This window comes from Equus caballus, chromosome 21 (genome assembly GCF_041296265.1).
Source record: "Equus caballus isolate H_3958 breed thoroughbred chromosome 21, TB-T2T, whole genome shotgun sequence".
Classification (NCBI taxonomy): Eukaryota; Metazoa; Chordata; class Mammalia; order Perissodactyla; family Equidae; genus Equus; species Equus caballus.
In genome coordinates this window covers 31,713,284-31,740,283 of record NC_091704.1, presented here as the reverse complement: position 1 = coordinate 31,740,283, position 27,000 = coordinate 31,713,284, and the positions used below count along the sequence as shown (strand labels likewise).

At 36.5% G+C, this 27,000-nt stretch overlaps 1 protein-coding gene across 2 annotated transcripts in view; it reads right to left on the bottom strand.

The window, feature by feature from the left end:
* Positions 1-27,000, bottom strand: part of PLPP1 (phospholipid phosphatase 1) — a 95,866-nt gene that overhangs the window by 15,054 nt on the left and 53,812 nt on the right. The window contains exons 2-3 of one of the 2 annotated variants that reach the window (XM_001493894.7): positions 19,456-19,607; positions 14,484-14,764 (exon numbers count right to left, since the gene is read on the bottom strand). In XM_001493894.7, the coding sequence (XP_001493944.5) occupies positions 14,484-14,764; positions 19,456-19,607 (433 nt within the window). The remainder of the gene's footprint in view (positions 1-14,483; positions 14,765-19,455; positions 19,608-27,000) is intronic. The other variant, XM_023625668.2, reaches the window with a different exon arrangement.

Genomic DNA, 27,000 nt, shown 5'->3' with positions numbered 1-27,000 from the left:
AATTGATTCCTAAAGCATTCCAGGGCAGAAAGGTTGTCAAAAGACTGTTAACGATTAAAAGCCACTGAGTACCTTCTATGTGGACGTACTCAATGCACAGTCTTCCCACTCTTTACAAAAACCCCTATGGTAGGGACTGTCAATTCTATTTTACATATAGAGAAATAGAACCTCCCAGAGGTTCAGTAACTTGCTCGAAAGTCACATCTCTTTGAGGCTCAAATCTTAGTCTTCCCAACTCTTTCCCATCATGCCATGATTCCACTCCTGTGAATGGCAGGCAAACCCAGCAGCAACGTTAATTCTGCCATATCTGGGCAGGAAGCACCCGTCAGAAAGGAGTCACAGCTTATACATGGCAACACGTGTGAATGAAAGAGACAAAGAAGAACTTAGACAATCTGTGAAAAAACAAATGTTGTCAATGTGTAATCAGTCATTTTAAAAGAATACTAATTTGTCCTTTGTACACTCTAAAGCCCAAATAAAAGGAAGTCAAACTGCAATATGAGGCATTTTCTCCAAATTTTATTTCCTGATTTTAAAGTTTACACAACAGCAAATTAACTTGAAGGACATAAGTTTCCCTTATTGTGATAATCTTTAAATATGGACTGATCTCTAAAAAAGTTAAGATATGTCACATACAAATGCACATATGAACAATGACCTTTAGTGAACAGTTTCCCAAGTATTAGTCCTACTTTATTTCAAAAGGATTTTTACAACAAATAACTATGCTAAATCCTTAAGCAATGAGACATCAGGTTATTACCTAAAAGAGTATTACATCTAAGGCACTTGGGGAATCAGATAGGCGACGAATGGGGAAAGTGGGTACTTTCACCCTGCACGGATATGAACACACGCTTTTCAGAGAGTGGTCTGGCAGTATCTATCTGTAAAAACAACATATTTTTTGACCCAGTAATTCCACTCAAAGGCATCTATCCTAGAGAAACACACACGAGCACAAAGATGTCTGCTTCAACACCGCTAGCAAGGACCCAAGAAGATGGTTCTGTCACTATTCTTCTGAATGCCATAAGTTAGCTAAATTGAATTAAATAACTCTATGTGAACTGACAAAAAAAAAAATTGTCTCCAGGACATACTTAGAAATATGACATTTATTTAAACCACAGAAACTATATAATTTCACATTTAATATAAAAATACATAGAAAAATAACTGAAAGGATACACAAAACTGTTAATAGTGGCTCTAGGGAAAGATATCAAACGGGGGTTAAAAAAACTTTCACGTTTTCCAGTGATAATACTGGAAACACAACCTTATTACTACAAGGATGATATAAATGAAAAAAATTTTTTAAAGGTAATCAAGAGGCCGGCCAGTGGTGTAGTGGTTAAGTTCATGCACTCCACTTCAGTGGCCCAGGGTTCGCAGGTTCAGATCCTGGGTGCAGACCTACCTACCACTCATTAAGCCATGCTGTGGGAGCACCCCATTTACAAAATGGAGGAAGATTGGCACAGATGTTAGCTCCAGGCCAATCTTCCTCACCAAAAAAAGTACATAAAAGCAATCAAAATATCTTTGATATGCCTGCTAAAAACTTCCTACAAACCTCTTCCCCACTAAATATATACACATACACACATACACCCACCCCCCCCAACTCCTCTTCCTGAGCAGTAGTTTCCCTGAGTGTGGCTCTGCTGAGGGAGCCACTATTTGGAGTACAGTTGCAGCTCCCTACCTACAAACTCATGCCCAGAACCCAAGAGTGACTCAGGTCCTGAAGCCTGTTCTCACATCTCAATGAAATGTTGTCACATTTATAAGTATTTTTATATATCACAAGTTGTGTTTCCAATAAAAATATGTGCACACAATTTAAAACCATTGAAACTCAGTATATTAACTCTGTGGTTACTGCAAGCAACAGAGCCAATAAACATGTTATGTGTGTCTGAAAGGGAAGATTTTTTTTAAAGAGATCCGATTTCTAGAAATGTCTGGAAATATAAGAACCACAGGGTCTCTCTCCTCCCAAAGGGTACAAAGACGAAGGTAATAAATGGTAAAGGAATATAAGTTGGTCCCAACCAAATTTAATTTAAACAAAATACAACAAAAAATCATGCAAATTCATCTTATTTCCTTGAACCACCCAGAGATTAAGAAATTATTCCATCAGCAGTGAAAACCTTGTCATATATGCCTTCAATTATTTTTACAATGATTTTATTATATTTCTATTTAAAGCTCTGCTACATTATACAGGGCCAATTTTAACAAGGCTGCTTTATACATAAAAGTGACATGCCTATCTGAATAAAATAGATGTGACTATTCTATTTAATTCATTAAAATTAATGCATCAAATACCACTTCATAGCTACTAACATCAGCAAATCATATACTGAACAATCTAATATCTGCAGATATGAGATCATGAACCTTAAAGGAAAGAAACTAGCAGAACCATGAAAAAGGAGGAGGAAAAAGTAGGACATAATCGCTATGAGTGTAGGGTATCTCCAACTCCTGATTTAGTGAACCATTTGATGACTAAAAACAAATGATCATCTATCTTCTGTTTATGGAAGAATCTTACCCAAAAAACCAGGACTCTAGAAAGCAGGCAGTCGCTGGGAACTCTGAGATAAAGGAAAGTAGAAGTGGGTGTGTCTTAAAAATCAGGTGACTGGGGAAGAAATGGTTCCAAAGTCTCAGCAGGAAAACTGTGACTCTAACAACAGACGAGGAGAGATGACGTTGTGACAAAGGTTACTGAAGGTAAAACATACATAGGTGTACTAGCTGGGGGAAGAAAGGTCACAAATTTCCTTTGGCATGAGGGAAAAGTTCCTAACTTGCTGCAAAAGGACTCCAAATAACTAAAGCCACCCTATCTAAAACAATTAGAAAAGAAACAAGAGGCAAGTGATGGATTAAATGAAGACACACTACTGTAAAGCATCCCAATGCGGTCACTAATAATCCCTTGCCTACCACCCCCCTTTTAAAACTCCTTGAACAAGGAGACCACCCTTGATGAAAGGAAAAAGATTTCAGAGTAAAACAGAAGGAAAGACAATTCTAAAGCGCTTTCTAAGGTGTTTATTTTTTTAAGAGGCATGATTGCTAGCTAGAGGCAAGATCTTGAGACTTGTGGTTTAAGCCCTCCCCCAGAAAGACAGCACCAAGGCCGAGAATGCCTATTCCCACCCGGCCAGAACGCTCCACTTCCAACCCAAATGCAGACATAAAATCACCACTAACTCCTGGTCACGAGTGTCCAGGAGGATGAGGCTCAGGACATCAATAAAAGCGTCTTCAGTATTATACCCATACAGAACTTCAGGTTGGAGCTGAAGCAGACACTGCCAGTGGTGAGGGAAGAGGCAGAGTCCCACACAGATGTAAAATTCTTAGAGCCCAACAGGAAGCTGGCCAGAAAGGTCACTGTCGATTCCTTTCAGCTTAGACCAGATGACAACACTAGAGCTCGTATCACCACAGGACTAGCAGAACGCTGCAATACTTAGAGAAAGCTTTCTACCCAATGGAGAGGAGGCAAAAAGTCACATTTCCTGTAGATTCTCACCTCCTTCTGCTGTTAAAAGAAAAGGAAGCTACAGCAATTCCTATCATACATTTAGGTGCCCATTTTAGTAGATTTAGATTAGAATTAAGTGGAGGAAAACTGAACATGTTTAACAAGTACAAGAACAAAACATGACCATGTTCCTCTCCTATTTCAAGTCCTTCTCCAGCACAAACTGCTGAGCATAGAGAAACAGACCCTTCATGAGCCCCACCAACCTCTCCAGAACCATCATCCGCTACCAAACTACTTACAGTTCCCAACACACCCCGTTTATTGCCCTCTGTGTGTATGTATCCCTCTACCTGGAATCAGCTTCCCACTTTTCTTTGATAATTATTACACAAGAGTCAATTCAACCACTGTTTCCTCCAAGAAACCTTTTTTAAACAGCTGGGTTGAAGTTATCACCCTTTCTCCACAAAGGAAAGAGACCCACAGCACTCAGTGAACACATCTAACTCAGCACCAACCTTCTTACCGTAAATTCATCTGTTATTGTACTTTCTTCCTACATTACATTGAAAGCTGAGCAGGGGTGGAACAAGACTTGTTAAACAGCAATTTCTATAATTGTGTGTGTGTGTGTGTGAGAGAGAGAGAAAGAGAGAGAGAGAGAAAATGTGAGCTAACATCTGTTACCAATCTTCCTCTTTTTGCTTGAGGAAGATTGTCGCTGAGCCCAATCTGTGCCAACCTTCCTCTATTTTATGTGGGACACCACCACAGCATGGCTTGAGGAGCAGTGCTAGGTCCGTGCCCAGGGTCTGAACCAGCAAATCCCAGGCTGCCGAAGCAGAGTGTGCAAACTTAACCACTACGCCACCCAGCCAGCCCCTTCTGTAATTTTTTTTATTACATACGATACATTCATTATAAAAAATTCAGGAGGTACAGCAAAAAAAAATAAAAATTTCTGGTAAACTCCCATCCTCTGTGACTGAGATCACATCTTCATTCACCTTTATCCCTAACACCCAGCACCACCAAGATAAAGCAGATGCTCAATTTTTTCCAAGCAAAAGTAGAATCTTCTCTTGAATAATAAATGGGTTTTTATTTAGTTATCCCAGAAAATATAAAATTCTTATACTTTTCATATTTTAAATACCACAAACAAATCCGCCTTCCCTACTCCCACTTCCATCATGAAACAAGAATAAGATATCACTTTAGTGGCTCCACAAGAAGTACACCCTAACAATCTTGTATTTTGACAGCTGTAAAATGCATAAAATAAAACTAAGGAACATATATTCTCTGCATAATTTTATAATGTAATTAAAAGTCTGCATAAGAATGTATGTAGTTAAGTACATATTATGTTGTCTAACTTCATTTTCACTTTCTAAACAAAGAAGCAAAGTTCCCTTAGCTTTAAATGCCCCAGACTGCCTTTATAAATTAAACAATTAACAAACAAAACTCCAAAAATCAAATAGGGTATACTGAAATTAAGTCTACTAAAACAGAGCTGTATACCCTGAGCCCCTCCAGCCTGCCTGCCTCTGATCATGCTTCTCCCTGGACCTGAAACACAGTCCATCCCAATTCTACACATTCCAACCTTACTCATCCTCCAAAATGCGTCCTCTTCTGGAAGCAGTATTACCATCCTCTGATTTCCTATAGTATTTTATCTTCACTCCTTTAAGGCATGTATCACTTTCTATCACCCACACAACCTTCAAACACATCTCAGCTCCTATGTAGTGAGCAGCACAAGAGCAACACACACACCTGAGTAGCTCCTACACTGACCAGGACTTAAGAGCAACAGGTATTAGTTGAATTTAGTAACTTCATGGAATAGGCCGAAGCAATGGGTCTCAGATCAGAAGCCACAGCACCTTCTGGGAACGTTTTAGAAAAGCAAATTTTTGCTCCCACCCTCACCCCCACCCAGACCCACTGCATCAGAAACTATGGGGGTGAGGCCCTGCAATCTGTATTTTAAGAACCCCCCTGACAAGATACCAATGGAGCTGAAGTATGAGAAACACTGGGGCAAAAAGAGTCAGGGTGGTGTGGGGCTGAGGAAGCAGTCACAGCTACAACCTCAAGTGTCAGGTAGTGATATTCAGACCAGAAGAGGTAAAAGAGGTGCTGGCCTTGCAGTCACATTCCTTTTAAACACACTAATAACTCATGTCCTTTCACAGATGAAGGATCTTTTAAAATCATCCCCCCTCTTTCATTCTATACGCTGACATTTCCATATAGATATAAGACTAAAAAGAATGTTGTCTAGTTTACTGATATACACATGGGTGAGAAATACAGAGAAGCCCAAATAAATGACAAGCATAAAGGCTTATCCAATAATGCCTACAATTACACCACAGAGAAGAAGCCATTCTCTCAAAGTATAAAGCAGGTTTTACCAGGTACTTAGTACCACAACCAGTCAATCTCGTTATAATGGATTTTCACTATTATAGAAGGCACTCCCTCAAACTTCAGCTTTATTTACCTCCATGTGGGTTGCATTAAAAAACAGAAGAGGAAAATCATTTCTCATGTTCAACCCAACATATTGCAATTAAACACCTAAACATACAAAGCTGCCATCATCCCAACAGAAATAACTTTGTCTCGAATATCTGATTCATACAGCCAGAGAGCAATCACCCAGAATTGATCAGGAACACTGAGTTTATGCTTAAATAAATGTAACTTAAATAAAAGCCAGGAAAAAGTGAATCTCTTAAAGAAGCCAATAGTTTCTACGCTGTATAATCACAAATGACCAGCTAGCTGTGTAGAATCTTAAATTCACCCTACCTAACAGGGTGAATACCAGCTCCTGCATCCTGACAGTAGATGCGATGCAAGGTTGTGTTCCCATAATCCAGGTGATATAAAGCAGTGGTTCTCAAAGTGTGGTCCCAAGATCAACAGCAGCAGTAGCATCTGGGAACATGTCAGAAATAGAAATTCTCAGGCCCCACCTCAAATCTTCTAAATCAAACACTTGGGTATGAAGCCCAGAAATCTGTGTATTACTAAGTGCTCCAGGTGATTCTGATGAACCACAAATGTCTGAGAGCCATTTGATCTGAAGATTCTCTAAAGAGAATCTTGACATGGGAAGGGAGTTACAGGTCTAAACTACCTGGCCTCATTAGTAATTTTTTCAAAAAACAAAGTAATGCTATTCCCACTGGCATAAGCATGGCAGTTGGATGTCCTACTGTTACAAGTATAGCACCTTTTAGTTCACAGCAAATTCCCAGGCATGAATTTTAAATAATGAATAGGAGCTCTCTGGATATTACAATTAATAAGTATTCCATTCTAGTCCATTTATGTTCTCACTTCTATGTTCTGGACCCAATGGCCACCACAAATGAAACCCAGTAAAAGTCCTGTAACATCAGTGATATCAGACAGAGCACTAGAGCATGCACATGTGCAGGAAGGGAGGAGGAGAAAAAGAAAGTAAGAGAACAAATGGAAAAAAAATCAAGATCAAAAACCAAAATTGTAGGAGGTGTAATTCTTGACTCATTTCTAGGCAAGAAAAATGACTCATTCTGGGTGCTTACATTCCCTTCTCTCCTTTAAGTTTTAAAACTTAAAACTTACAGGGGGCAGGCTGTGGAGATAAATAAAAGAACAGATTACACTATTAGGATTATAGGACAATGTCTAGTCTGAAATGTTTTTGCATTTTTGAGATACTGACTTCTAAAATTCAACAGAAAAGGAATAGGAAAGTCTGTATCCAACCAGACTATGCTCCACAATAGAAGAGCAACGCCAAGCCACTGTAACGTACCACGTCATACGGCTCTGAAACTGGCACAACTAACTCATTCTGGAAACACTGATGGAAATCACATTTTTCTCAGAAGGTACAAAGTCGTCTTAAAATTTCATTTCTGTGTTGACTTTCCTTTCTCCTTGATTTAGAAGCCCAACAGATCTTCCAAATGAAAACTACAAATAATTATTTTTAACGTATATAGTTCTGAAATTTGAGTTACCCAGATATTCACACTGCTTTTGAAGAGGTTGTTTTCCTGACCCTTCTATGACTGTAAGTGTACAACTAGATGTGGTTGGTGTAGAAACTTTAAAGGGTAATGGGTAAAGCAAGTAAGTGTACTTAAGTCAAAAGTGCCATCAGAGTAATAGTACATGCTGGCCAATTTAGATCACTAGGAAGAAATAGTATGACACATATGGACTGAAAAATGTAATTATTTTATATCATTTTAAATAAATCATATTATTTCATATTTTGTCCAAATGGCTTGTGTAAGAAAGAAAAATCTATCAATAAGATATATTGTCAGAAGAAAATTTTGAGGTAAGATTTATGTACCTGAACCAGAGAAACAATACATGTGTGAAAAATTTGTGTCCTTTAAGAATCATTTGTAATGACATTTTCTGGAGTTTCAACTTCCTTAAATTCTTTTGCTGAGAGAAAAAAGAGTTTTCCTGTCTATTTTGTGTTAGGTGATGTAGGAGAGAGATTATTAGAGACACAGGCATGGTGCTCAGTGGAAAGTACTAAACTCATACTCAAATGGTGAAATGATTAAGAAGCTCAACAAACTCCAAGTAGGACAACTGTAAAGACAGAACCACACCTAGACACGTCACAGTAAAACTGATGAAAGCACTACAAGAGAACATAATACATCACATATACAATTAACAGATGATCTCTCATCAGAAACCATGGAACCAGAAGACTGTGCAATGACACATTCAATACATGGAAAGGAAAATTAGCACCATCGAAGAATTTTATATCCAGTAAAACTTTCTTGAAAAATGAAGGCAAAATCAAGACGTTTCCAGATAAACAAAAACTGAGAATTCGTTTTGGTTTTGGTTTTTCTTTTTTATTGTAGTAACATTGGATTATAACTTTCAGGTGTACATCATTATATTTTGATTTCTGTGTAGATTACATCATGTTCACCATCCAAAGACTAATTACAATCCATCACCACACACATGTGCCTAATCATCTCTTTAGCCCTCCTCCCTCCCGACTTCAAGAATGTGTTGCTAGCAAACATGAGCCACAAAAATACTAAAGAAATTTCTTCAGGCTGCGAGAAGTAACATCAGATGGTAACTTGAATCCCAACCCCTCTACTGCAGGCTCTGGAACTCCAATTCTATAAATAAGTTTCTTTAAACTCTTCACTGAAGATTCACTAATCTCCTAATCATTAAAGAGATCTTCACTTAATTTCCTCTATTAATTTCTTTAAACATGACTGTTTAAATCAAAAGTTACAACACTCTTTTGTTGGGTTTACAATGTGTATGGATGTAATATATACGACAATAATAACCCAAAGTGTGTATGGAAGTTGGGGGCAGAGAGCTATACTGTATACAAAGGGCTAATTTTGCCATAAGAAAGTCAGCATTAATTTGAAGTAAATTATGATAAAAAGATGTATCCTGTAATCCCCAGAGAAACACTAAAAAATACCAAAAAATAGAAAAAATGTCAGTAGAATATTTAAAATGTTACACTAAAAAATATTTGCGTAATACAAAAGAAAGCAATATAGGAGAAACAGAAAAGAGATAAAGAAAAGTGCACCTGAAACTAATATAATGTTATATGTCAATTATACGTCAATTTTTTTAAAAAGAGAGATGAGACAAATAGAAAACACATAGCAAAATGGCAGACATAAATCCATATGGATAATACATTTAATGTGAATTAAACACTCTAATCAAAAAGCAGGGATTTTTCAGATTGGATTAAAAAGATAAACAAGATTCAACCATATACTTTAAATAGCTAACAAACACTTTAAGTTCAGAGTCAAATAAACTGAATGTGTTACTTATGAAAAATATTACTATCCAAACAATAAATATAAGAAAACTGGAGTGGCTAAATATTAATATCAGATAAAACAGACTTAAGGCAAAAAAATATTTCAAGCAACATTTCATACAGAAAAGGGCACATACAGCAGGAAAAAAGAACACTTATAAATGTTAGACACTGAACAGCAGAATCACAAAATAAATAAAACAAAAGCTGACAGAAATGAAAGAACAAAGACAATTCAACAATTATAGAGATTTCAAACTCCTAAAGAATAACTGACAAAACATCTTTGTAGAATATTCATAAAGATCCATAGAAGATTTGAATAACACTATCAATCGACTTGGCCAAACTGACATCTACAGAACACTCCACCCACAAAACAACAGAACACACATTCTCTGCAAATGCACATGGGACATTCTCAAGGACAGACCATATGCTGGGCAATGAAACAAACCTCAATAAATTAAAAGCATTCTAATCAAGCAAATTATGTTCTCTGACCAAAATGTAATTAAACTAGAAATCAATGACAGAAAGATAAATAACCCATAGATGAAAGAGGAAAACACAAGGGAAATTAGAAAGTATTTTCAGTTAAATGAAAATGAGGACAAAACATATCAAAATCTGTGACACAGCTAATGATCTAAGTTTTCACTTTATGAAATTACAAAAAAGGAGAGTAAATAAAACTGAAAGCAAGCAGAAGGAAGTAAATACAAATAAGGGCAGAAATAAATGAAATTGAATACAGAAAACGAGAAAAATCAATGGACCCAAAAGAAACCAATGAAACTAATAAAAAGATTAATAAAATTGATAAACTTCCAGCCAGACCACTCAAGAAAAAGCGGTAAGACACAAATTATCAACGGCAAGAATGTAAGAGGGGCTAGCTCACAGTTCCTATAGACAATAAAGGATAGTAAGGAGACAGTATGAACAACTTGATGCCAATAAATTTGGTAATTTAGATGAAATGGATAAATTCCTTTAAAGACAAATGACCAAAGCTCATACAAGAAATAGACAACCTGAATCGTCCTACATCTCTTCAAAAAAACAAAATCACAGTTTAAAATCTTCCCACAAAGAAAATTCCAAGTCTAAATGGATTCACTGTGAATTCTACCAAACATTTCATACCAAATAGTTGATACCAAAGCTAGACAAAAACTTCACAAGAAAACTATAGATAAATAACACTTATGAACACAGAAGTAAAAATCCTTAACAAAATATTAGCAAATGAATCTAGTTAAGATAAACATATGATGCACCATGACCAAGTGGAGTTTATTTCAGGAATGAAAAGTTGCTTCAATATTCTAAACGGAATATACTGTATTAACAGAATAAAGAAGAAAAATATGACCATCTCAATAGCCGTAGAAAAAGCATCTAACACACATCTCCACATCTCACACCTTAAGAGTCCAGTCTTGGCACTGGTATCTTCATCACTCCTCAAAGCCATTTCTGGACCATTCTTCCCCTTCCCCTCTTATAAAATCCAACACACATTCATGATAAAAACCTAACAAAGAGCATCTATAAAAAACACACAGGTGATACAGTTAATGGTGAAAGACTGAGTGCTTTCTACCTAAGGTCAGGAAGAAGTCAAGCACATCTGCTCTCACCACTTCTTTCAAGGTTTTATTAAAGGTCTTAGCCAGTATAATACAGCAATAAAAGGTAATATAGAAGGGAAAAGTATAACTCTGTAGTCACAGACACTACGAATGGGAACAGAGAAAATCTTGAGGAATCTATAAAAGAAGTTACTCCTACTAATAAATTAGTTAAATTTAGCAAGGTTGCAGAACACAGCCAATATAAAAACCAGCTGTATTTCTAAACACAACAATTGGAAATAGATTTAAAAATTTTTTCAAACGTTTTCATGATAGCATCAAAAACATTAAAAAGTGATATATTTAACAAAATGTGTGCAACACATGGACACTGAAAAGTAAAACATTGTTAAGAGAAACTAAAGGGAACCTAAATAAATGGAGAGATATACCACATTCATGGATTGGAGGACTTAATATCAAGATGGCAATTCTTCACAAAATGATCTATAGATTAGAAGCAATCTCTATCAAAATAAACTTCTTCTTCTCCAACCAAGCTATTTGTTCATCCCCTCCATCCCAACTCCTCCATGGTACACTCTGGAACTCCAGTTCTTTTCTCAAAGTCCTCCGTGTTCCCCTGTGTCTTCAAACTCTTCACTGAAGGTTCACTACATATCCTAGTCAATAAATTAAACAGCCTCTCCCGAGGACACTGCTTGGCCCTGCAGTGCTATCAAAGCAGAGAATGAGATCTCCACATCTCACATCTTAAGAGTCCAGTGTTGGTACCAGAACCTTCATCACTCCTCAATGCCATTTCTGGACCATTCTTCCCCTCTCCCTCTTATAGAAATGCTTGCTCATCTAGGCTCAAATCAATACCACCTTCTACTATCTACTTCTCAACCACCTACCGCTCTAGTCACTTTTCCCTCCTTCATTCATTAAGAGTTTATACCCATATCTGTCCTCATATTATCACCTCAAAGCTTGCTATTCAAAGCCTCTTGATTCTTTGGCTTCATTATCAACAATGAGGTTCTATTCCATTGTTACCATTTGTTTAATGTTAGTGCTCCCTGCTGGACTAAGCTCTGTTTGTTTACTGTAAGTGTTCCCTGCTGCACTAAGCTCTATTTGTTCAATGTAAGTGTTCCTTGCTGGACTAAGCTCTATTTGTTTAATGTAAGTGCTCCCTGCTGGACTAAACTCTCTTTATTTAATGTAAGTGCGCCCTGCTGGACTAAGCTCTATTTGTTTTCTGTAAGTGCTCCCTGCTGGACTAAGCTCTATTTGTTTACTGTAAATGCTTCCTGCTGCACTAAGCTCTATTTGTTTAATGTAAGTGTTCCCTGCTGCACTAAGCTCTATTTGTTTAATGTAAGTGCTCCCTGCTGGACTAAGCTCTATTTGTTTTCTGTAAGTGCTCCCTGCTGCACTAAGCTCTATTTGTTTACTGTAAGTGCTTCCTGCTGCACTAAGCTCTATTTGTTTTCTGTAAGTGCTCCCTGCTGCACTAAGCTCTATTTGTTTAATGTAAGTGCTCCCTGCTGGACTAAGCTCTATTTGTTTACTGTAAGTGTTCCCTGCTGGACTAAGCTCTATTTGTTTACTGCAAGTGCTCCCTGCTGGACTAAGCTCTATTTGTTTATGTAAGTGTTCCCTGCTGGACTAAGTTCTATTTGTTTAATGTAAGTGTTCCCTGCTGGACTAAGCTCTATTTGTTTACTCTAAGTGCTCCCTGCTGGACTAAACTCTATGGTGGGAACCAGTGCTGTCTTCTTCACTGCTGAATCCCAAGCACATAGCATAGTGTATACCCTTAGCTAAATAAGGTGTTTTCTCATGCCCCGAAATGCAAAAATTGGGGGCTACTAGCAGGCCTGTGTAGCTTACATGAGAACCAACAAGAACAATAAAGTGTCTGGGAATCATATATACAAAACAATCAAAGGATGTTTTACCCAGAGAAAGTATCTGTTGGATGATGAATAAATAAGTGAAAATGACAGCTATCTTAAAATAGGATAATCATATACAAAAGGTAAGGCTGACAATTCTGAGACATGAGTTAAGCCTACTAATTAGTGAGATGACTAATTAATGTCTTTATTTAATGTTACTGGGCCTCTGTTTGCTCATCCATAAATTAAAGGAGTTGGACCTTTTGGCTTTCAAACATTCTATTTCATTCATGTCTAACTCCAGATACAGAAAGCAGCCCAACAAAGGTGTTATAAGAAGGATCTGAGGACCTAGAACTGTCAAGAAATGAATGCAGTTACCTTACAAGAAATCTAGTCTAAGAATACTAAGAGATCTAGCAGAGCTTCATCCACGGTTGGACTAGATCAGAAGTCGGCAAACTATAACCCCTGGGATAGCCACTATTTATGTAAATAAAGTTTTACTGGAACACAGCCACACCTATTCATTCAAGGATTATCTGAGGCTGCTTTTTCCTGTACAAAGGCAGAGTTGGATAGTTGTCAAATGAACCACAAAGCCTAAAATATTTACTATCTAGCACCTTAAGAAAACATTTGCTGACCCTGGACTACAGTAGTCCCCCCTTATCTGCCAGGGATATGTTCAAAGACTCCCAGTGGATGCCTGAAACCCTGGATAGTACAAACCCTATATATACTGTTTTCTCCTATACATGCATAGCTGTGGTAAAGTTTGATTTATAAATTAGGCATAATAAGAGATTAACAAAAATAACTAGTAGTAAAACAGAACAATTATAACAATATACTATAATAAATATACTGTTACTGTACATCTTAGCAAACAGCATGCAATTTTTTTTCTTTCCCTATTAAGTCAAGAACTTTTACCTTTCCACTTAAGGAAGCACTTTAGGCTTTTCTTTGGTATATCCAAATTGCCAGTACCACTACTCTTTTGCTGTTATTGGGGCCATTATTAAGTAAAATAAGGGTTACTTGAACACAAGCACTGTGATACCACAACAGTTGATCTGATAACTGAGAAGGCTAAGTGACTAACCGGCAAGTAGCATACACAGCATGGATACACTGGACAAAGGGATGATTCATGTCCCGAGTGGCATGGAGTGGGATGGCACAATATTTCATCATGCTACTCAGAAGGGTATGTGATTTAAAACTTACGGATTATTTCTGGAATATTCCATTTAATATTTTCAGACTGTAGTAGACCATGGGTAACTGAAACTGCACAAAGTGGATAAGGGGAGACTACTGTATATAATCTACAAGGTTCATTTCACATTATTATACATTAGAGATGAAAAGAGTTGCATTAAAATGCTCTTACATAGAGAATAGGGATAAAATGGGAAAAAAAGAATGACTAGAGTGAATAGATCAAACATACGATTTTAATTCACCTCCCAGTGATTACTCTAGCTATTTTCTCTAAGCTAGTGCATGGCTCATCTTCCAGTCACTGAAACTTCCTATCCCAAAAATACACAAGATAAAACAGGCATTAAAGATTTAACACGCACCTGCCCTCCTTCACTTTTTGTGCATTCCCTCGACATATGTAGTTTTCAATGTAACCATCACTGCAGTTGATTTTTGACCAATCTGGGTCACAAACATCCAAGAAGTGAGGCCGCAGTCTGCCTATCGAATACTTGGCAATGTCAGTCAAGGACTGACTAGCAGCTGCACCAAATAAAAATGTTCCAATGGCTTTGTAAATAGTGGCTATGTAGTTATTCCTGATAAAGGAATTTGAGTGCAAGAGGTTAAAGTAAACAGACAGGGTTTCTCCAATAATCATCTGAAAAAGAAACAGAAAACAATATGTTAAAGCAGCAACCAGGCATTTTAAACAAAATAAAAAATAGAAAAGAAAATGGTAAATCACAAAACCTGTTTTAAGAACACTCCCTTTTTTCCTTTATAAATGGAGAGCCAACTTACAATACCTAATTCTAAACCACAAAACAAGGTGTCAGATCAATTGTGGATACTGCTTACAAAGCAATGGCTGAGCCAAAATAATTGAAAAGTCTACCTGAAACAAGAAGACCTTATTTCTTTTCTTGTATTCAAACAAACTGAGTTTTAACAAGTGTTTTTTGTTAAATTATGTATCATGAAGGGCAATTATGTATCACGAGGGGCAAAAACCATGCTTTGTTCAAAGAACACAAACTTCCCCAATTAGAACATCCCTTATATAAGTACTTTTATTTGCGAGTCTTCATTTTTATCAAACATTCCTTTGAATCAAAGACATCCATCATATTAAAAAGAGTAAAACAGTTTCAGGGAGTAAAAAGTCTAATATAGAATCTAATATAGAATGTAGTAGTTAGATCTAACATAGGGATCTAACACTGCGGCCGAAGTGTACAGAGGGCAGAGATGAGCTGACAGGGCGCCCCCGTCCTGCCTCTCAGGAGACCTTTAGGCCTGGCTTCCTTAAGAAGTCTCACTGAAAGACCAAACACACACTTGATGCTCTCCTTTCCAAAAAAACATCTGAAATGACTCTTTCCTCTTTATTTTTCACTGATTTTTGCAAAATTGGAATTAATGCCTCCCCAGATTCTAGTAGAGTGTGTATGTGAGCCACGTAAGTAGGCATAAAAAAGGATTCCAAATACTTTACAAGTTCACAGACCAATACTTTGAGAAATTCAAAAGATACTGAATAACAACATTATAAAAAATTACATTTGCTGATAAAATAAGCCACACTGTAGCTACCTGAGACCACAATAAACACTTAAGAACAGCCTGCTTGCTAATTTACATTGGCGGAATAGAAGTCACAAAGTTTCAATTAAGATACACACTAGTTCCACTGCCTCAGCTTAAATTTAAACAAACAACTTTACAAAGCATTCAAACATTTCCATTTAGTGAGGCTAACTCTCTTCAAGGAGAGCCTTACCACAGGTGAAATAAATGGCTGCCTCCTGAAATGGATTTCAAGAACCTGACCAAAAATTATTTCCTTATCTGACTTCAATGGTTCCTAGAATTCCAATGTCATAACTTTGACAACTAGACTATGAACTCTACAAAAGCAGGAATAAAATTTTAGTTATTGAATAGAAAGGTAGAACCACCACAGGGATCTAAAGCAGGGTAGTGGTCAATAAATTTTAATTGAAGGTGCTGCCTCTTGGGTAAAAGGCAGACATTCTTAGTTGAAACACAATAAGCCCCACTGAAATCTTCTCCTCATCATAGGCCTTAATGGGAATGACAGATGCTTTTCTGGGAACAGGTCTCACAGGAGAGAAAACCACGTGTACTTCTAGGGGTGCTACCCCTCTGCAGTTTGGCTCAGGGCTGCTGCCCCACTGCCTCCGATGGCCTTATATAAAGTAAACACTGTCTCCTCACACTGTACGGGGTCCAGGAACTGCCTTAACAGATTAGCAGCAAGAAAGGATCTCTAATGATTCTTTATGAAGTTGATCTTTGATAAATTAAAATATATGCCAAGTATATTAATCAACCGCAATTTGAGCAGTCGAACCTTCCACATCTCAGCTGTCAGCTGTTCTTCTTGCGGAAGCACTCATCTATTTTCCAGGACCAGGAACTGATCTGTGTGTCTTCCTGGTCATAATGATCATTGTTTAGGGCCACCAAAACTCTGGTTCTTGCCACTGCTGACTAAAAGTTAGCTCACTAGGAGCACTCTAAGCACTGGGCATGGATTAAAAACTGACCTACAGAAGTAGTGTAAGCTGAAACTTGACCCTTAATACTGGGGAAGGGTAGGGGGACACTAAAGCTGACAAAAGGTAGGTAACTTACATCATTTTTTATTATGTGCTCCATCTTTATTGAGAGAAACAGACAATAGAGAAGTTCTAAATTGATTCTTCTAAATATAGGGATGTGTCTGTGCATTTCACTTACACATGACAGCCATATTTTTATCTTATTTTAATACCTTATCATGCCCTTCAAGCCATTTATGCCAATTCTTAGCCTTTAGTAAAGTCCACACTTAAGCTAACTGTGGCCTAATCATAGAGCTAGAATGACTTATCATGCGTTATTTACTCAGATTCTAAAAATAGGCTAAATTATTAAAGAACTAAAGATAATGTCTGGGGGAGTAAAACAGAATACTTTTAAAAATCAAAGCTAATAATTATCTAAATCAGTGTGATGCAACCATTTAAAACCTATGCACCACAATATTTTCTCACCATCTCCTTTATATCTCCACCAACCAAGATGATTTTATACATCTGTATATTGTCCCTATAGTTACGTGTCTTCCATTCAGGGCCTACCTTCCCAAAAGAATAGTCTAAATAATCACTAGCATACTTTCATTCCTTCCTAAATATCTCTAACTATGTCCATTCCCTTTATTCTACTGAATTTCTCTCAAAAGTTAAAATGGTCTCATCAGCTAAAACAGATTTTTATCAACCGTCATTTACCTTCTCAGTAGTATTTAACATCACTGACCATTTCCACCTTATTGAAGAAAGGCTTCTGAGAAACTATATTAATTCTGGTTCTCTCCCAGGCTCCCTCAAGCACTCACGTATTTGTAGATCATTTGCAAGTCACCTCAAAGGCCTGCTATGAAATCTGAATCATCCTGATTTTAAGATTTAAAGAAATGATTTACTTTCTAGTAAATAAGATTAAATATATACAAGTCTAAGTGTTGCCTGAAAGAAGCTGAGCTAATGAATAAACTTAGGTTATTTTAAATTAGTACATTAACCACTGCCCTAAGCAGTGTGTGTATTTGTTGATACGGTTGATATGAAAACAGTACTTTTATAGCACCTTCACACAGTCTGTTCTTTTTAAAGAAAACTACACTCAATTTACTTGCTGTTTTATTAAATATAAAGATAATTTTCTCACAGGTGATGTTGAAATAGTCAAAATTTCCAAGTTAATGCAATATAAATATGGAGTTTTTGCTGAGTGCCCTGTCGGGCCCTGCACTTGCTGTGTGGGCTTGCACGCCCGCGCAGTGCCCGCACAGTGCCTGGCAGCCCCACTGCAGGCCTCTGGTTTGTAGCAGATTTATGTAGTTTTGCTTGTGCAGCATCCTTTTTACTGAGACACAAAGAAAATTGTGTAGAATTGGAAGACAGGTACATTTGTAGCAGTGTCTGAGTACTCAAAGCCTGTCTGAAATCAGCTACTATTTGCAACTAAGAGTCCTCCTAAAAATTTTATATTTAAATAATTAGTAATCTCTCAGAAACAGATATACTTCAAAAAAAAAAAAAAAAAAAAAAGACCCTACTCTTACTCCCTCCTTAATGCAAGAATCACAGGCTTGGCTTTCTTTTAGTAGTAAAAACTTAGTGTAAAGATTTGTTTAGATTAAAGGGATCCACTGATATCTGAAAACGTCACCACACTGTAGGAGAGTCACCAATGTTACTGTGTAACTGCTTCTGTTCCATTCCAGCACCTGGGACATGCCAGGCTCCAGGGCAAGCAACGAGGATACGAAGATGAACAAGGCACCCTCTCTGCCTTCAAGGAGCTCACAGTCTCATGAAACAAATACTTGTATGGCAGAGGTTTTCTTTTATTAATTATGCACCACAAATTATGAGTTGATTAACTTTTAGTGTTAATAAGGAGCTGTAATCATTCTTGAATAAGACATTACATTTCTAAAGTAAGAATTTTCTTTTTTTTTTTTAATAGTAAACTCCAAAACAGACAAGATATATATGCTATTATCATGTTGGCCTATTTCCTGGATGGGACTACATTTTCTGCTTTTAACTAACATAAATCTTGTTTCTAAAGTTACAAGTTATGGAGCATAAAAATACTTAATCTAAGTCATAGTATCTCTGGGTCAAGAGATTATAAATATCATCTAGTCCAATCACTTGAAGTCTTCCCTGGAGCAGATTCTCTAATAATTTCTGCCTGAAATCCTAAAAAACAGTTACTACTGTGTTTCAGTACTAGTCAAAATTCTTTTGTGTTCACTGCTAATTATACATAGAACTTTAGCTTTTCTCTCCCATTTCTGGCATTATCTAAAAATTCTTTAAAGTAAACATGAGTTAAATGAAGTCTTAACATCAGTTAGCAATTTGTGTTTTCTAGAATTCAGTAACTAGAAAGTAGATACCTACACACAGATTCAACAAATTATAAAATAATATCCTAAGTATAAAGTATGCTAGAAATATATTGATATTACATTCAACTATTGCATGATTACTGAAACAATAGAAAATTAGAGCTCTAAAAATCACAGTGACTTAGACAAGATTAGCATAAAAACCTACACATATTCAGTAAGGTTCTTCTAATATACACTGTTAATCTTTTGGTCCCACTTAGAATAGCTGATTATCTTGATCAAATAACACTTTCAATTAAAAGTTAAAAAAACACATTGTTTTGGAGGGGTATGCATTCAATCATTAACAGATTAATACAAAATTAAGCCAATTACCCAAAAGTGATAAACTTGGAAAAGTGGATTTAACTTACAACGATAATACTGAATGGAATGATTATTCCACCTAATAACGCATAAGGTATGGTGTCTTCTTTGTAAGGGTACTTGATGGACTCATCATTACAGAATACTCCTCGTTGGAAGGGGGTATGCCTTGAAGTAAGAATTGCAAAAGGCAATCCAGCTAGCAAAAGGAATAAATGAAAATATCATTAAAAAGGAAATATCAAAACTAATTAATGGCAATAATTATCCCAGAGACTGTGTTTAAAAATGCATTTGCCATAAAAATGAAGAGGAGCACATGTAAAAAGGAAATGCAGCAATGCATGCAACAGAGGTCAGACAGATTACAGCTCAGGGGGAAGATCTTTTTCCTACAGGAAACAATGCTTCCAAGTCTTCTATTAACCAATTTAACCAAGAGCACCTTCTTCCTTTTGTTTCTGCCTAAATACACTAAATGGATTTTAGGGGAAAAAAATCTCTTCTCATGCTCTCGTTGTCATTTAATGCACAGGGTTTTCAACACTATTTCCAAACCTATTTGTCACATACTTTGCTTCCAAAAGGAAAACAGCATTTTGACACTGTCCATTTTATCTTTATATTACTACCACATTTAGACAGGTCGTGGTAACTGGCTAAGTTATCAGAGTATCTAAATGAAGCTTTATCCACTCATTTCTGTACTGTCTACAGTAAGTTTAGAGCCGCGGTAAAAAGGAGTCTGAACTTAAACCAAGTTTCTTAAGAAAAGATGGACAATGGAGTCAAGCACAAAAGCACCTAAAACACAGCTCTCTCTGTTTTCATCATCAATGTTTTCCCTAAGATCATGTCTCACACTCATCTCCTAAAATGTCTAACATTTGCCTAAATATGTGAACTTCAAGAATTCAGTTCTCCTTTACTGCACTGAACCTGGCATACTGATTAATAGTGCAGCATACTGAGTAGGATTGCTTTGTAAAAGAGAGACAGTCTAGGAAAAACTCTCAACACGAGGTCTGCCTCAAGACTTATCCAAGCATGGAAGATTCTCTCTGTAAGTGACCCATCCTCCGAGCAGTAACACCATAACCACTAAGCTAACATACTCAAGGGAAGTTCAAGTGTTCTTTCTCTGAAGCACCAAGTCCTGATGACCATTTACAGTTCTCATTAACTGAGTAAAGCCCTACAGGCTGAAGGACAACCAAGCCTTTGCCACTCTACCTGAGTGTATTTACTACAAATATCAAATGTGTTCAATCTACAAGGGCCAAATGAAAAGGAAAAGCACATTCCTAGTTCTTTTATTTATCTTTCTGTTTTTCATTTAGACCCTGAATACGTGAACCAAAGTTTATTTCTTTATGTTAGCCAATTTGCCAATAGTTGTCAACCCATTACAAGTCTTTAAGACGCTCACAGGGTTCCCAAAGCCATACTCCTAGTAAATATTACATTAAAAAATATTTTTTTAACTAGAGCTAACTTTGCTAATTGATCCTTATACTCCCTCTCTCATTTGAATTCAGACTATCCTCTGATTTACCAAATTGCTTGAATTCAGAGGAATGGGGTGAAATGCTCAATTCTTTAACATAAATACCACAGTAACAGCACGAACCTTTTGCACTGAATCAGCACACATTGTGGAGATGAATACTCAGATCTGTGATTTTAGTTGTTGACTGCCCTACACAGTAAATAAATGCTCATCCTTCAACCAATAACCATACTCTAACCCAATGAGCAAATTTATTTTGTATTTACAAAGAATCACCACTTCTACAATACACTTTACTTGTAAGAACTCCGGACATAACACTGGAAACTTTCGGTGTCTACATTGCATATTTCTGAATTGACTGAATTTTTCAATGAGCATTTCTCTCTTTTGAAGTAAGAAAAGAAATCTAGCACAGAAATTAAATGCACATATGATTAGTATCCAAAACCCAGTAGGCTTTATATCCTTATTCTTAGGAAAAATTCATATTAATAGACCCAAATACGTTGAAAATGGTTTTTAACAAGCATATCCATTAACATTAAGTTGGGTTTTTTTTTCTTTGACCATAAAAACTATGTTAGAAATTATTCTTAGATTTATAAAAAAAGTTTGTGGGTATTTTTTAGGATAGGAGGGAAACAAAATAAAATCAGATACAATTACTCCATTTTTTATAATAGGAATATTCAAGGGGGCAAAAAATGAGTAAATCCATTGTACAAGGAATTCTGCTACCAGGAATACAAAGTTGAATAAGGCACAGTACATAATTATAGCAGAGAATAAAGAGAGGTACAAAGATCTATGAAGGTTCAAAAGAAAATGAGAGCTGGTGAGGCTCTAAGTGGTGATATTCAAAAAGCTGGTGGGTACCAGAGTCAGAATCTCAGTAGAAGGGGTCTGGTACAGAGATAGAGATTTGGGGACACAAAGGATCTCTGAAGCCAAGAAGTAAAAGAAATTGTGCAGGATGGATATGAAGTGAAAAGAAGTGGAGGGTGAGGCACAGGGAATGAGCAGAGGAAGAAGACCCACTGAAGCAGACTTGGTGGGCTGAGGGAAAGTCAGGAGAGAATAGTGTCACTGAGGTCAAGAGCAGAGATAGCATCCCAGGAGGTGGTGATTGGTCCACAGTGTCCAGTGGGTTTTCAATTGCCAGACTTAGTAAAAGTGGTTTTAATAAGGAAGAAAGGGTAGAAATTAGACCATAAGAAATTATAAGAAAATGAGCATGAATCTACTACAAATGTATACTATTCTTTTGAGAGTTTGAATGAAGAGACTGTATCACAGAAGGCTCAGAAATATTTTTAAATTATAGTAATATCTAACATTTGCAACCTCTCATCTGAGCCCATGAGATGTATCACATCAGTCATTACCCAAAGCCATTTCATTTTCTCGCATCAACTAAACCTGAATGTAGACCCCCCAGAAGGGGAACGGAGAGGGAAACCAAACCACTGGTGGTTCACTGACTCACTTAAGGCTCAAAAAGATGAGACAGTCCAGATTCCTGCTCTGAAAATTTTGGACTTGGAACAAAGACTGAGTCAGAGCTGGCAAACAGCACCGGGCCACGCACAACAAAGACTGGCTGAAGAACAGGCTGAAGACAAAGGAGGCCTGCAAAGAAAACAGAAGTGACTAGCCAGATCCCTACGAGTAAGAAACAGAGAAAGCAGCTTTGGTTCCCCATTGCCAAACGGCCTCACTGATCTTGCTGCTGTGGGGTTGTGAGAGTGCCTCATATCCTTTCACTAAAAACCAATTTTACTTAAGCTAGTTAGAAAGGGATTCCACTCCTTGCAACCAACGGAGCCATAACTAGAACAATTACAACCATTCCCCTTTGAGAGCATCTAGGTCATTACTAACATTCTGATTAACATACAAATGTCAAAGTGAATCCAAATACCAATCCTTGTTTGCATTTCTAATTATTTCCTTAGAATATAATTTTTGGGGGAATTATAGGCCAAAGGACATAAACCTTAAGGTCCTCAACAAACTGCTCCAGAAAGGTTATTTTACACCACCAATTTACTCTACCAGCCACAGTGTACAAAAGTATGGAGAAATACAAAAATTTAAGAAAACATATCTGATGCTATCTTCTATATCTACTATAGATTTCAAGGCAAAAGTTAAGGGTCCCATTAACTCTTTCATCAGTTTAAATTAAACACCCTTTTCCCTTTTACCTGAAAGATTACATTTCTAAAACAATCCCTTTCCATCATTTGTCAAATGACTACATTTATCAATGTTTCTCCTAATACTTCAATTTAAAAAATTCATTTTCATTCCCTTTTTTTAAACAATTTTATTGAGGTATAACTTACATGCCATAAAATTCATCCACTCTAAGTATATAATACAGTGATTTTGGTAAATGTATAGAGTTGTGCAACCATCACCACAATCTAGTTCCAGAACATTTTCATTACCCAAAAAATTCCCATGAGCCCATCTGCATTCAATCTTTGCTCCCACCGCCAGCTCCAGGCAATCACTCATCTGTTTTCCATCTCTACATAGATTTGTCTTTTCTGAATATTTCATATAAATGGAACCATACAATATGTGGTATTTTATAAGTGACTTCTATCACTTAGCATAATGCTTTTAAGGTTCACCCATGCATTTAAGGTTCATAGCATGCATTTTGTTCCTTTTTATTGCTAAATAGTATCCTATTGCATCTATATACATACTACATTTGGTTTATCCATTCACCAGTTAATGGACATTTAGGTTGTTTCCGGTCTTTATGACTAATGCCACTAGAAACATTCATGTACAAGTCTTTGTGTGGACATACATTTTCATTTCTAATGAGTAGACACCTAGGAGTGAATGGTCAGGTCATATGGTTAAGTTTATATTTAACCTTTTAGGAAAGTGCCAAACTGTTTTGCAAAGTGGCTGCACCACTTTACATTCCCACATTCTGCTTTTTAACATGCTCCAGTGGCTAGTCATAATAGCCCATTTAAGAATTGGATTTCTTGCACAGTAAACTCATACTCACAAATAAATATAGCCTTCTACCAGTGAACATTTATAACAGTTCAAAAGAGAGCATGTTATGATACTGTAACTCATCAGTTCTACAAACTAAATACCACAAGAAAATTTCTCCATCCTTTATCAGCGACAGGAAAAGACAACATAAGAACATGGTCACACAACATCTTTAAGTTCATCTTGCATGAATACTCAAGATCTTGAAACCATAATACAAATACTAACAACTGAGTTAGTTAGAAAGATTGGTGGTGAGTTGTCCAGAAAAACTGAGAAACTGTAATTAAAAACTTTTTTACATATGAAGGAAATTCTTCTAATAGTGAAAACTACACAAATGCCTCCACAAAATAAAGGTTTAAAGTTCTCCCATGGTGTAGCACAGATTGGTATTTTGGTCCATTTTATTGCAGAATAGTATTCCATTATATGGATATAAAACATATCAGATGCCCAGGAGAGAGCAACATGTAACCACAGAGTCCACAGCAGCAAATCATTAAGGGACACACTTCCTCAGGGCTAACAGCAGTAAGCAACAGCCTGAGAAATCCTGACCCAAAGATGTCAGGCACCTCGAGATTGTTTCAGGGTCAAGTACCACACCTCAATAGCCTGGAAGGTGAAAAGACCCCACTGGCAGAACAAAAGACCCCATCAAAAAGTGAGGATGATGTCCATTTATGAAATATGTCAGAGATCACATTCTTCTCTTAATGCCCGAACAAGAAGGGAAGGATATAGAAAGAGACCAGAAACCTAAAGAATGCAAAGGTACAGGCTATACTGTAGAATAATGGGTCTATTATTATTTTTGCAAGCTGACCATACCCCTAGGCTAAACGGATATGTGAGGTGTGTGTGTATTTAGTCTACCTTCTTTATTAGGTCCTTTGTTTATTTACCAATGGGGAAAATTCCAAGTAGGAAAAAGTCAATTTTGAAAATACAAGCTGTCAAAAGATGCTTGTGAGTACCTAAAATACAATCATATTTAATAAGATAGTAAAAAGAATATGCCAATGCCTTATTTCTTTTCCTTCTGCTTATATTTAAGAGAATGAAACTGTGATGACTATTCAAGAGAATTCGTGAAGTTACTTTACCCCATTCATGCATGAACTGAAGTGCACTAGGGTAAATGGGAGTACATGATAAAATGTAGTTCAGGAAACAGAAGGACTGAATAAGAAAGAAAAATAACTACTGAACTATACCAAAAAACAAGAGCCAAGAAGAGAGAACTAAGATCATGAATACTGTATAACCGAAAAGATACCTGGACCACTACTTTCCTTTATTACCTAAAACATGATTTTTTTTTTCTTGCTGTAAACAAGAGCAGTTACCTTATACATAATGTACTCTCATGTTACATAGAGTGCTTATCTGAGTATATTTCATTAATATTAATCTCTATTAGAGGCAGGGTTTTAAAAAACTAAAAAATAATTCTTTTCAACCTGCATTAACAAATTATAACTAAAATAACCTAACTAGAACTTTTTCATTTTTGTAAACTCTATCACCATCTCTTAAAGGAAAACTTTGAAACAGTTTAATATTAACTACATTTGAACACAATTCAGTATACAGACCAAAAGGTTAAGAAACTTCACCTATAATAGAACTCTTAAGAATTCAGGAAACTCAAGGAATACGTAAAAACAATCGTTATTTTTGTCAACATTAAGGCACATTATAATTCAACTAGAGAAAGTAAGATCTCAGTCCTGAGTATCATTTCTTTAATAAAGAAGTAATCATTCAATTCAGTTCAATGATCAACTGAGTTCCTACTACTCTGTACAAGGCACAAGATTGAGTGGGGGTAGGGATCACAGGTATGCCATAAGTCCTATAGTGGTCAAATCCTGGATTTGTTTTGAAAGTAGAGTCAAGAGTATTTGCTGATGGATGGATTGAATATGAATGTGAGAAAAGAGGAGTCAACAATGACCTAAAGGTTTTCCATTTGAGAGACCAGAAGATTAAAGTTGCATTAACTGAGATGGGGAAGGCTGAAGACTGAATAGGGACAAGGGATAGATCCAAGAGTTCATACTTGGATGCATCAAATTTGAGGTGCCTATTAGCAGGGATATCAACTAGGCAGTTGGAAATAAAGTCCACTGGGGGAGAAGTCCAGGATGAAGATAGAAATTTAGCATAGAGGTGGTTTTAGAGCCACGAAACTTGATGACATCACCATGGAGCGAGTAGGGAGAAGAAAAGAAGACCCAAGGACTGATCCCAGGAGTACTCCAAAATTAAAAGACCAGGAAGAAGAGAAGGAACGTGCAAAGCAGAATGAGAAAAAGCAGCCAGTAAGATAGAATTAAAACCAAGAGAGTGTAGAAAATCCCAAAAAACTTATTCCAGACTCCTAGAACTAATAAGTGTGTGCAGCAAGGTGCTAGGATGTAACGTCAACACACAAAAATCAATCATATTTCTATATAGTAGTATAAACAATTGGAAACCAAAATTAAAAGCACAATATCATTTATAATAGTTCAAAATATTGAAATACTTAGGCATAAACCTAACAAAATATGTATCGGATCTGTATGCTGAAAACTACAAAACACTGATAAACGACATCAAAGACCTAAATAAATGGAAAGAGATACCATCTTCACGGATTGGAAGATTTAATGGTAAAGATGTCAATTCTCCTCCAAATTGATCTGCAGCTTTAATGCAATTCTTATCAAAATTCCAGCTAGATTTTTTTGTAGACACTGATTCTAAAATTTACGTGAAAAAGCAAGGGAACTAGACAGCTAAAACAATTTTGAAAAAGAATAATGAAGTTGGAGGAGTCACACTCCTTGAATCTTTTTGAGAAAATGTAGCTATACTTTATGTTTTCCCCCTACTCAACTGTAAGCTACTCAATACATTTTTGTTTTTATTGCCCAATATATAGATAGCTACAGTAATCAAGACTGTGCGGTATAAGAGGAAGGAAGGACACAAACATCAATGGAACAAGAATAGAATCCAGAAAAAGTGCAGCCAGCTAACTTTTTTTTTTTTAACA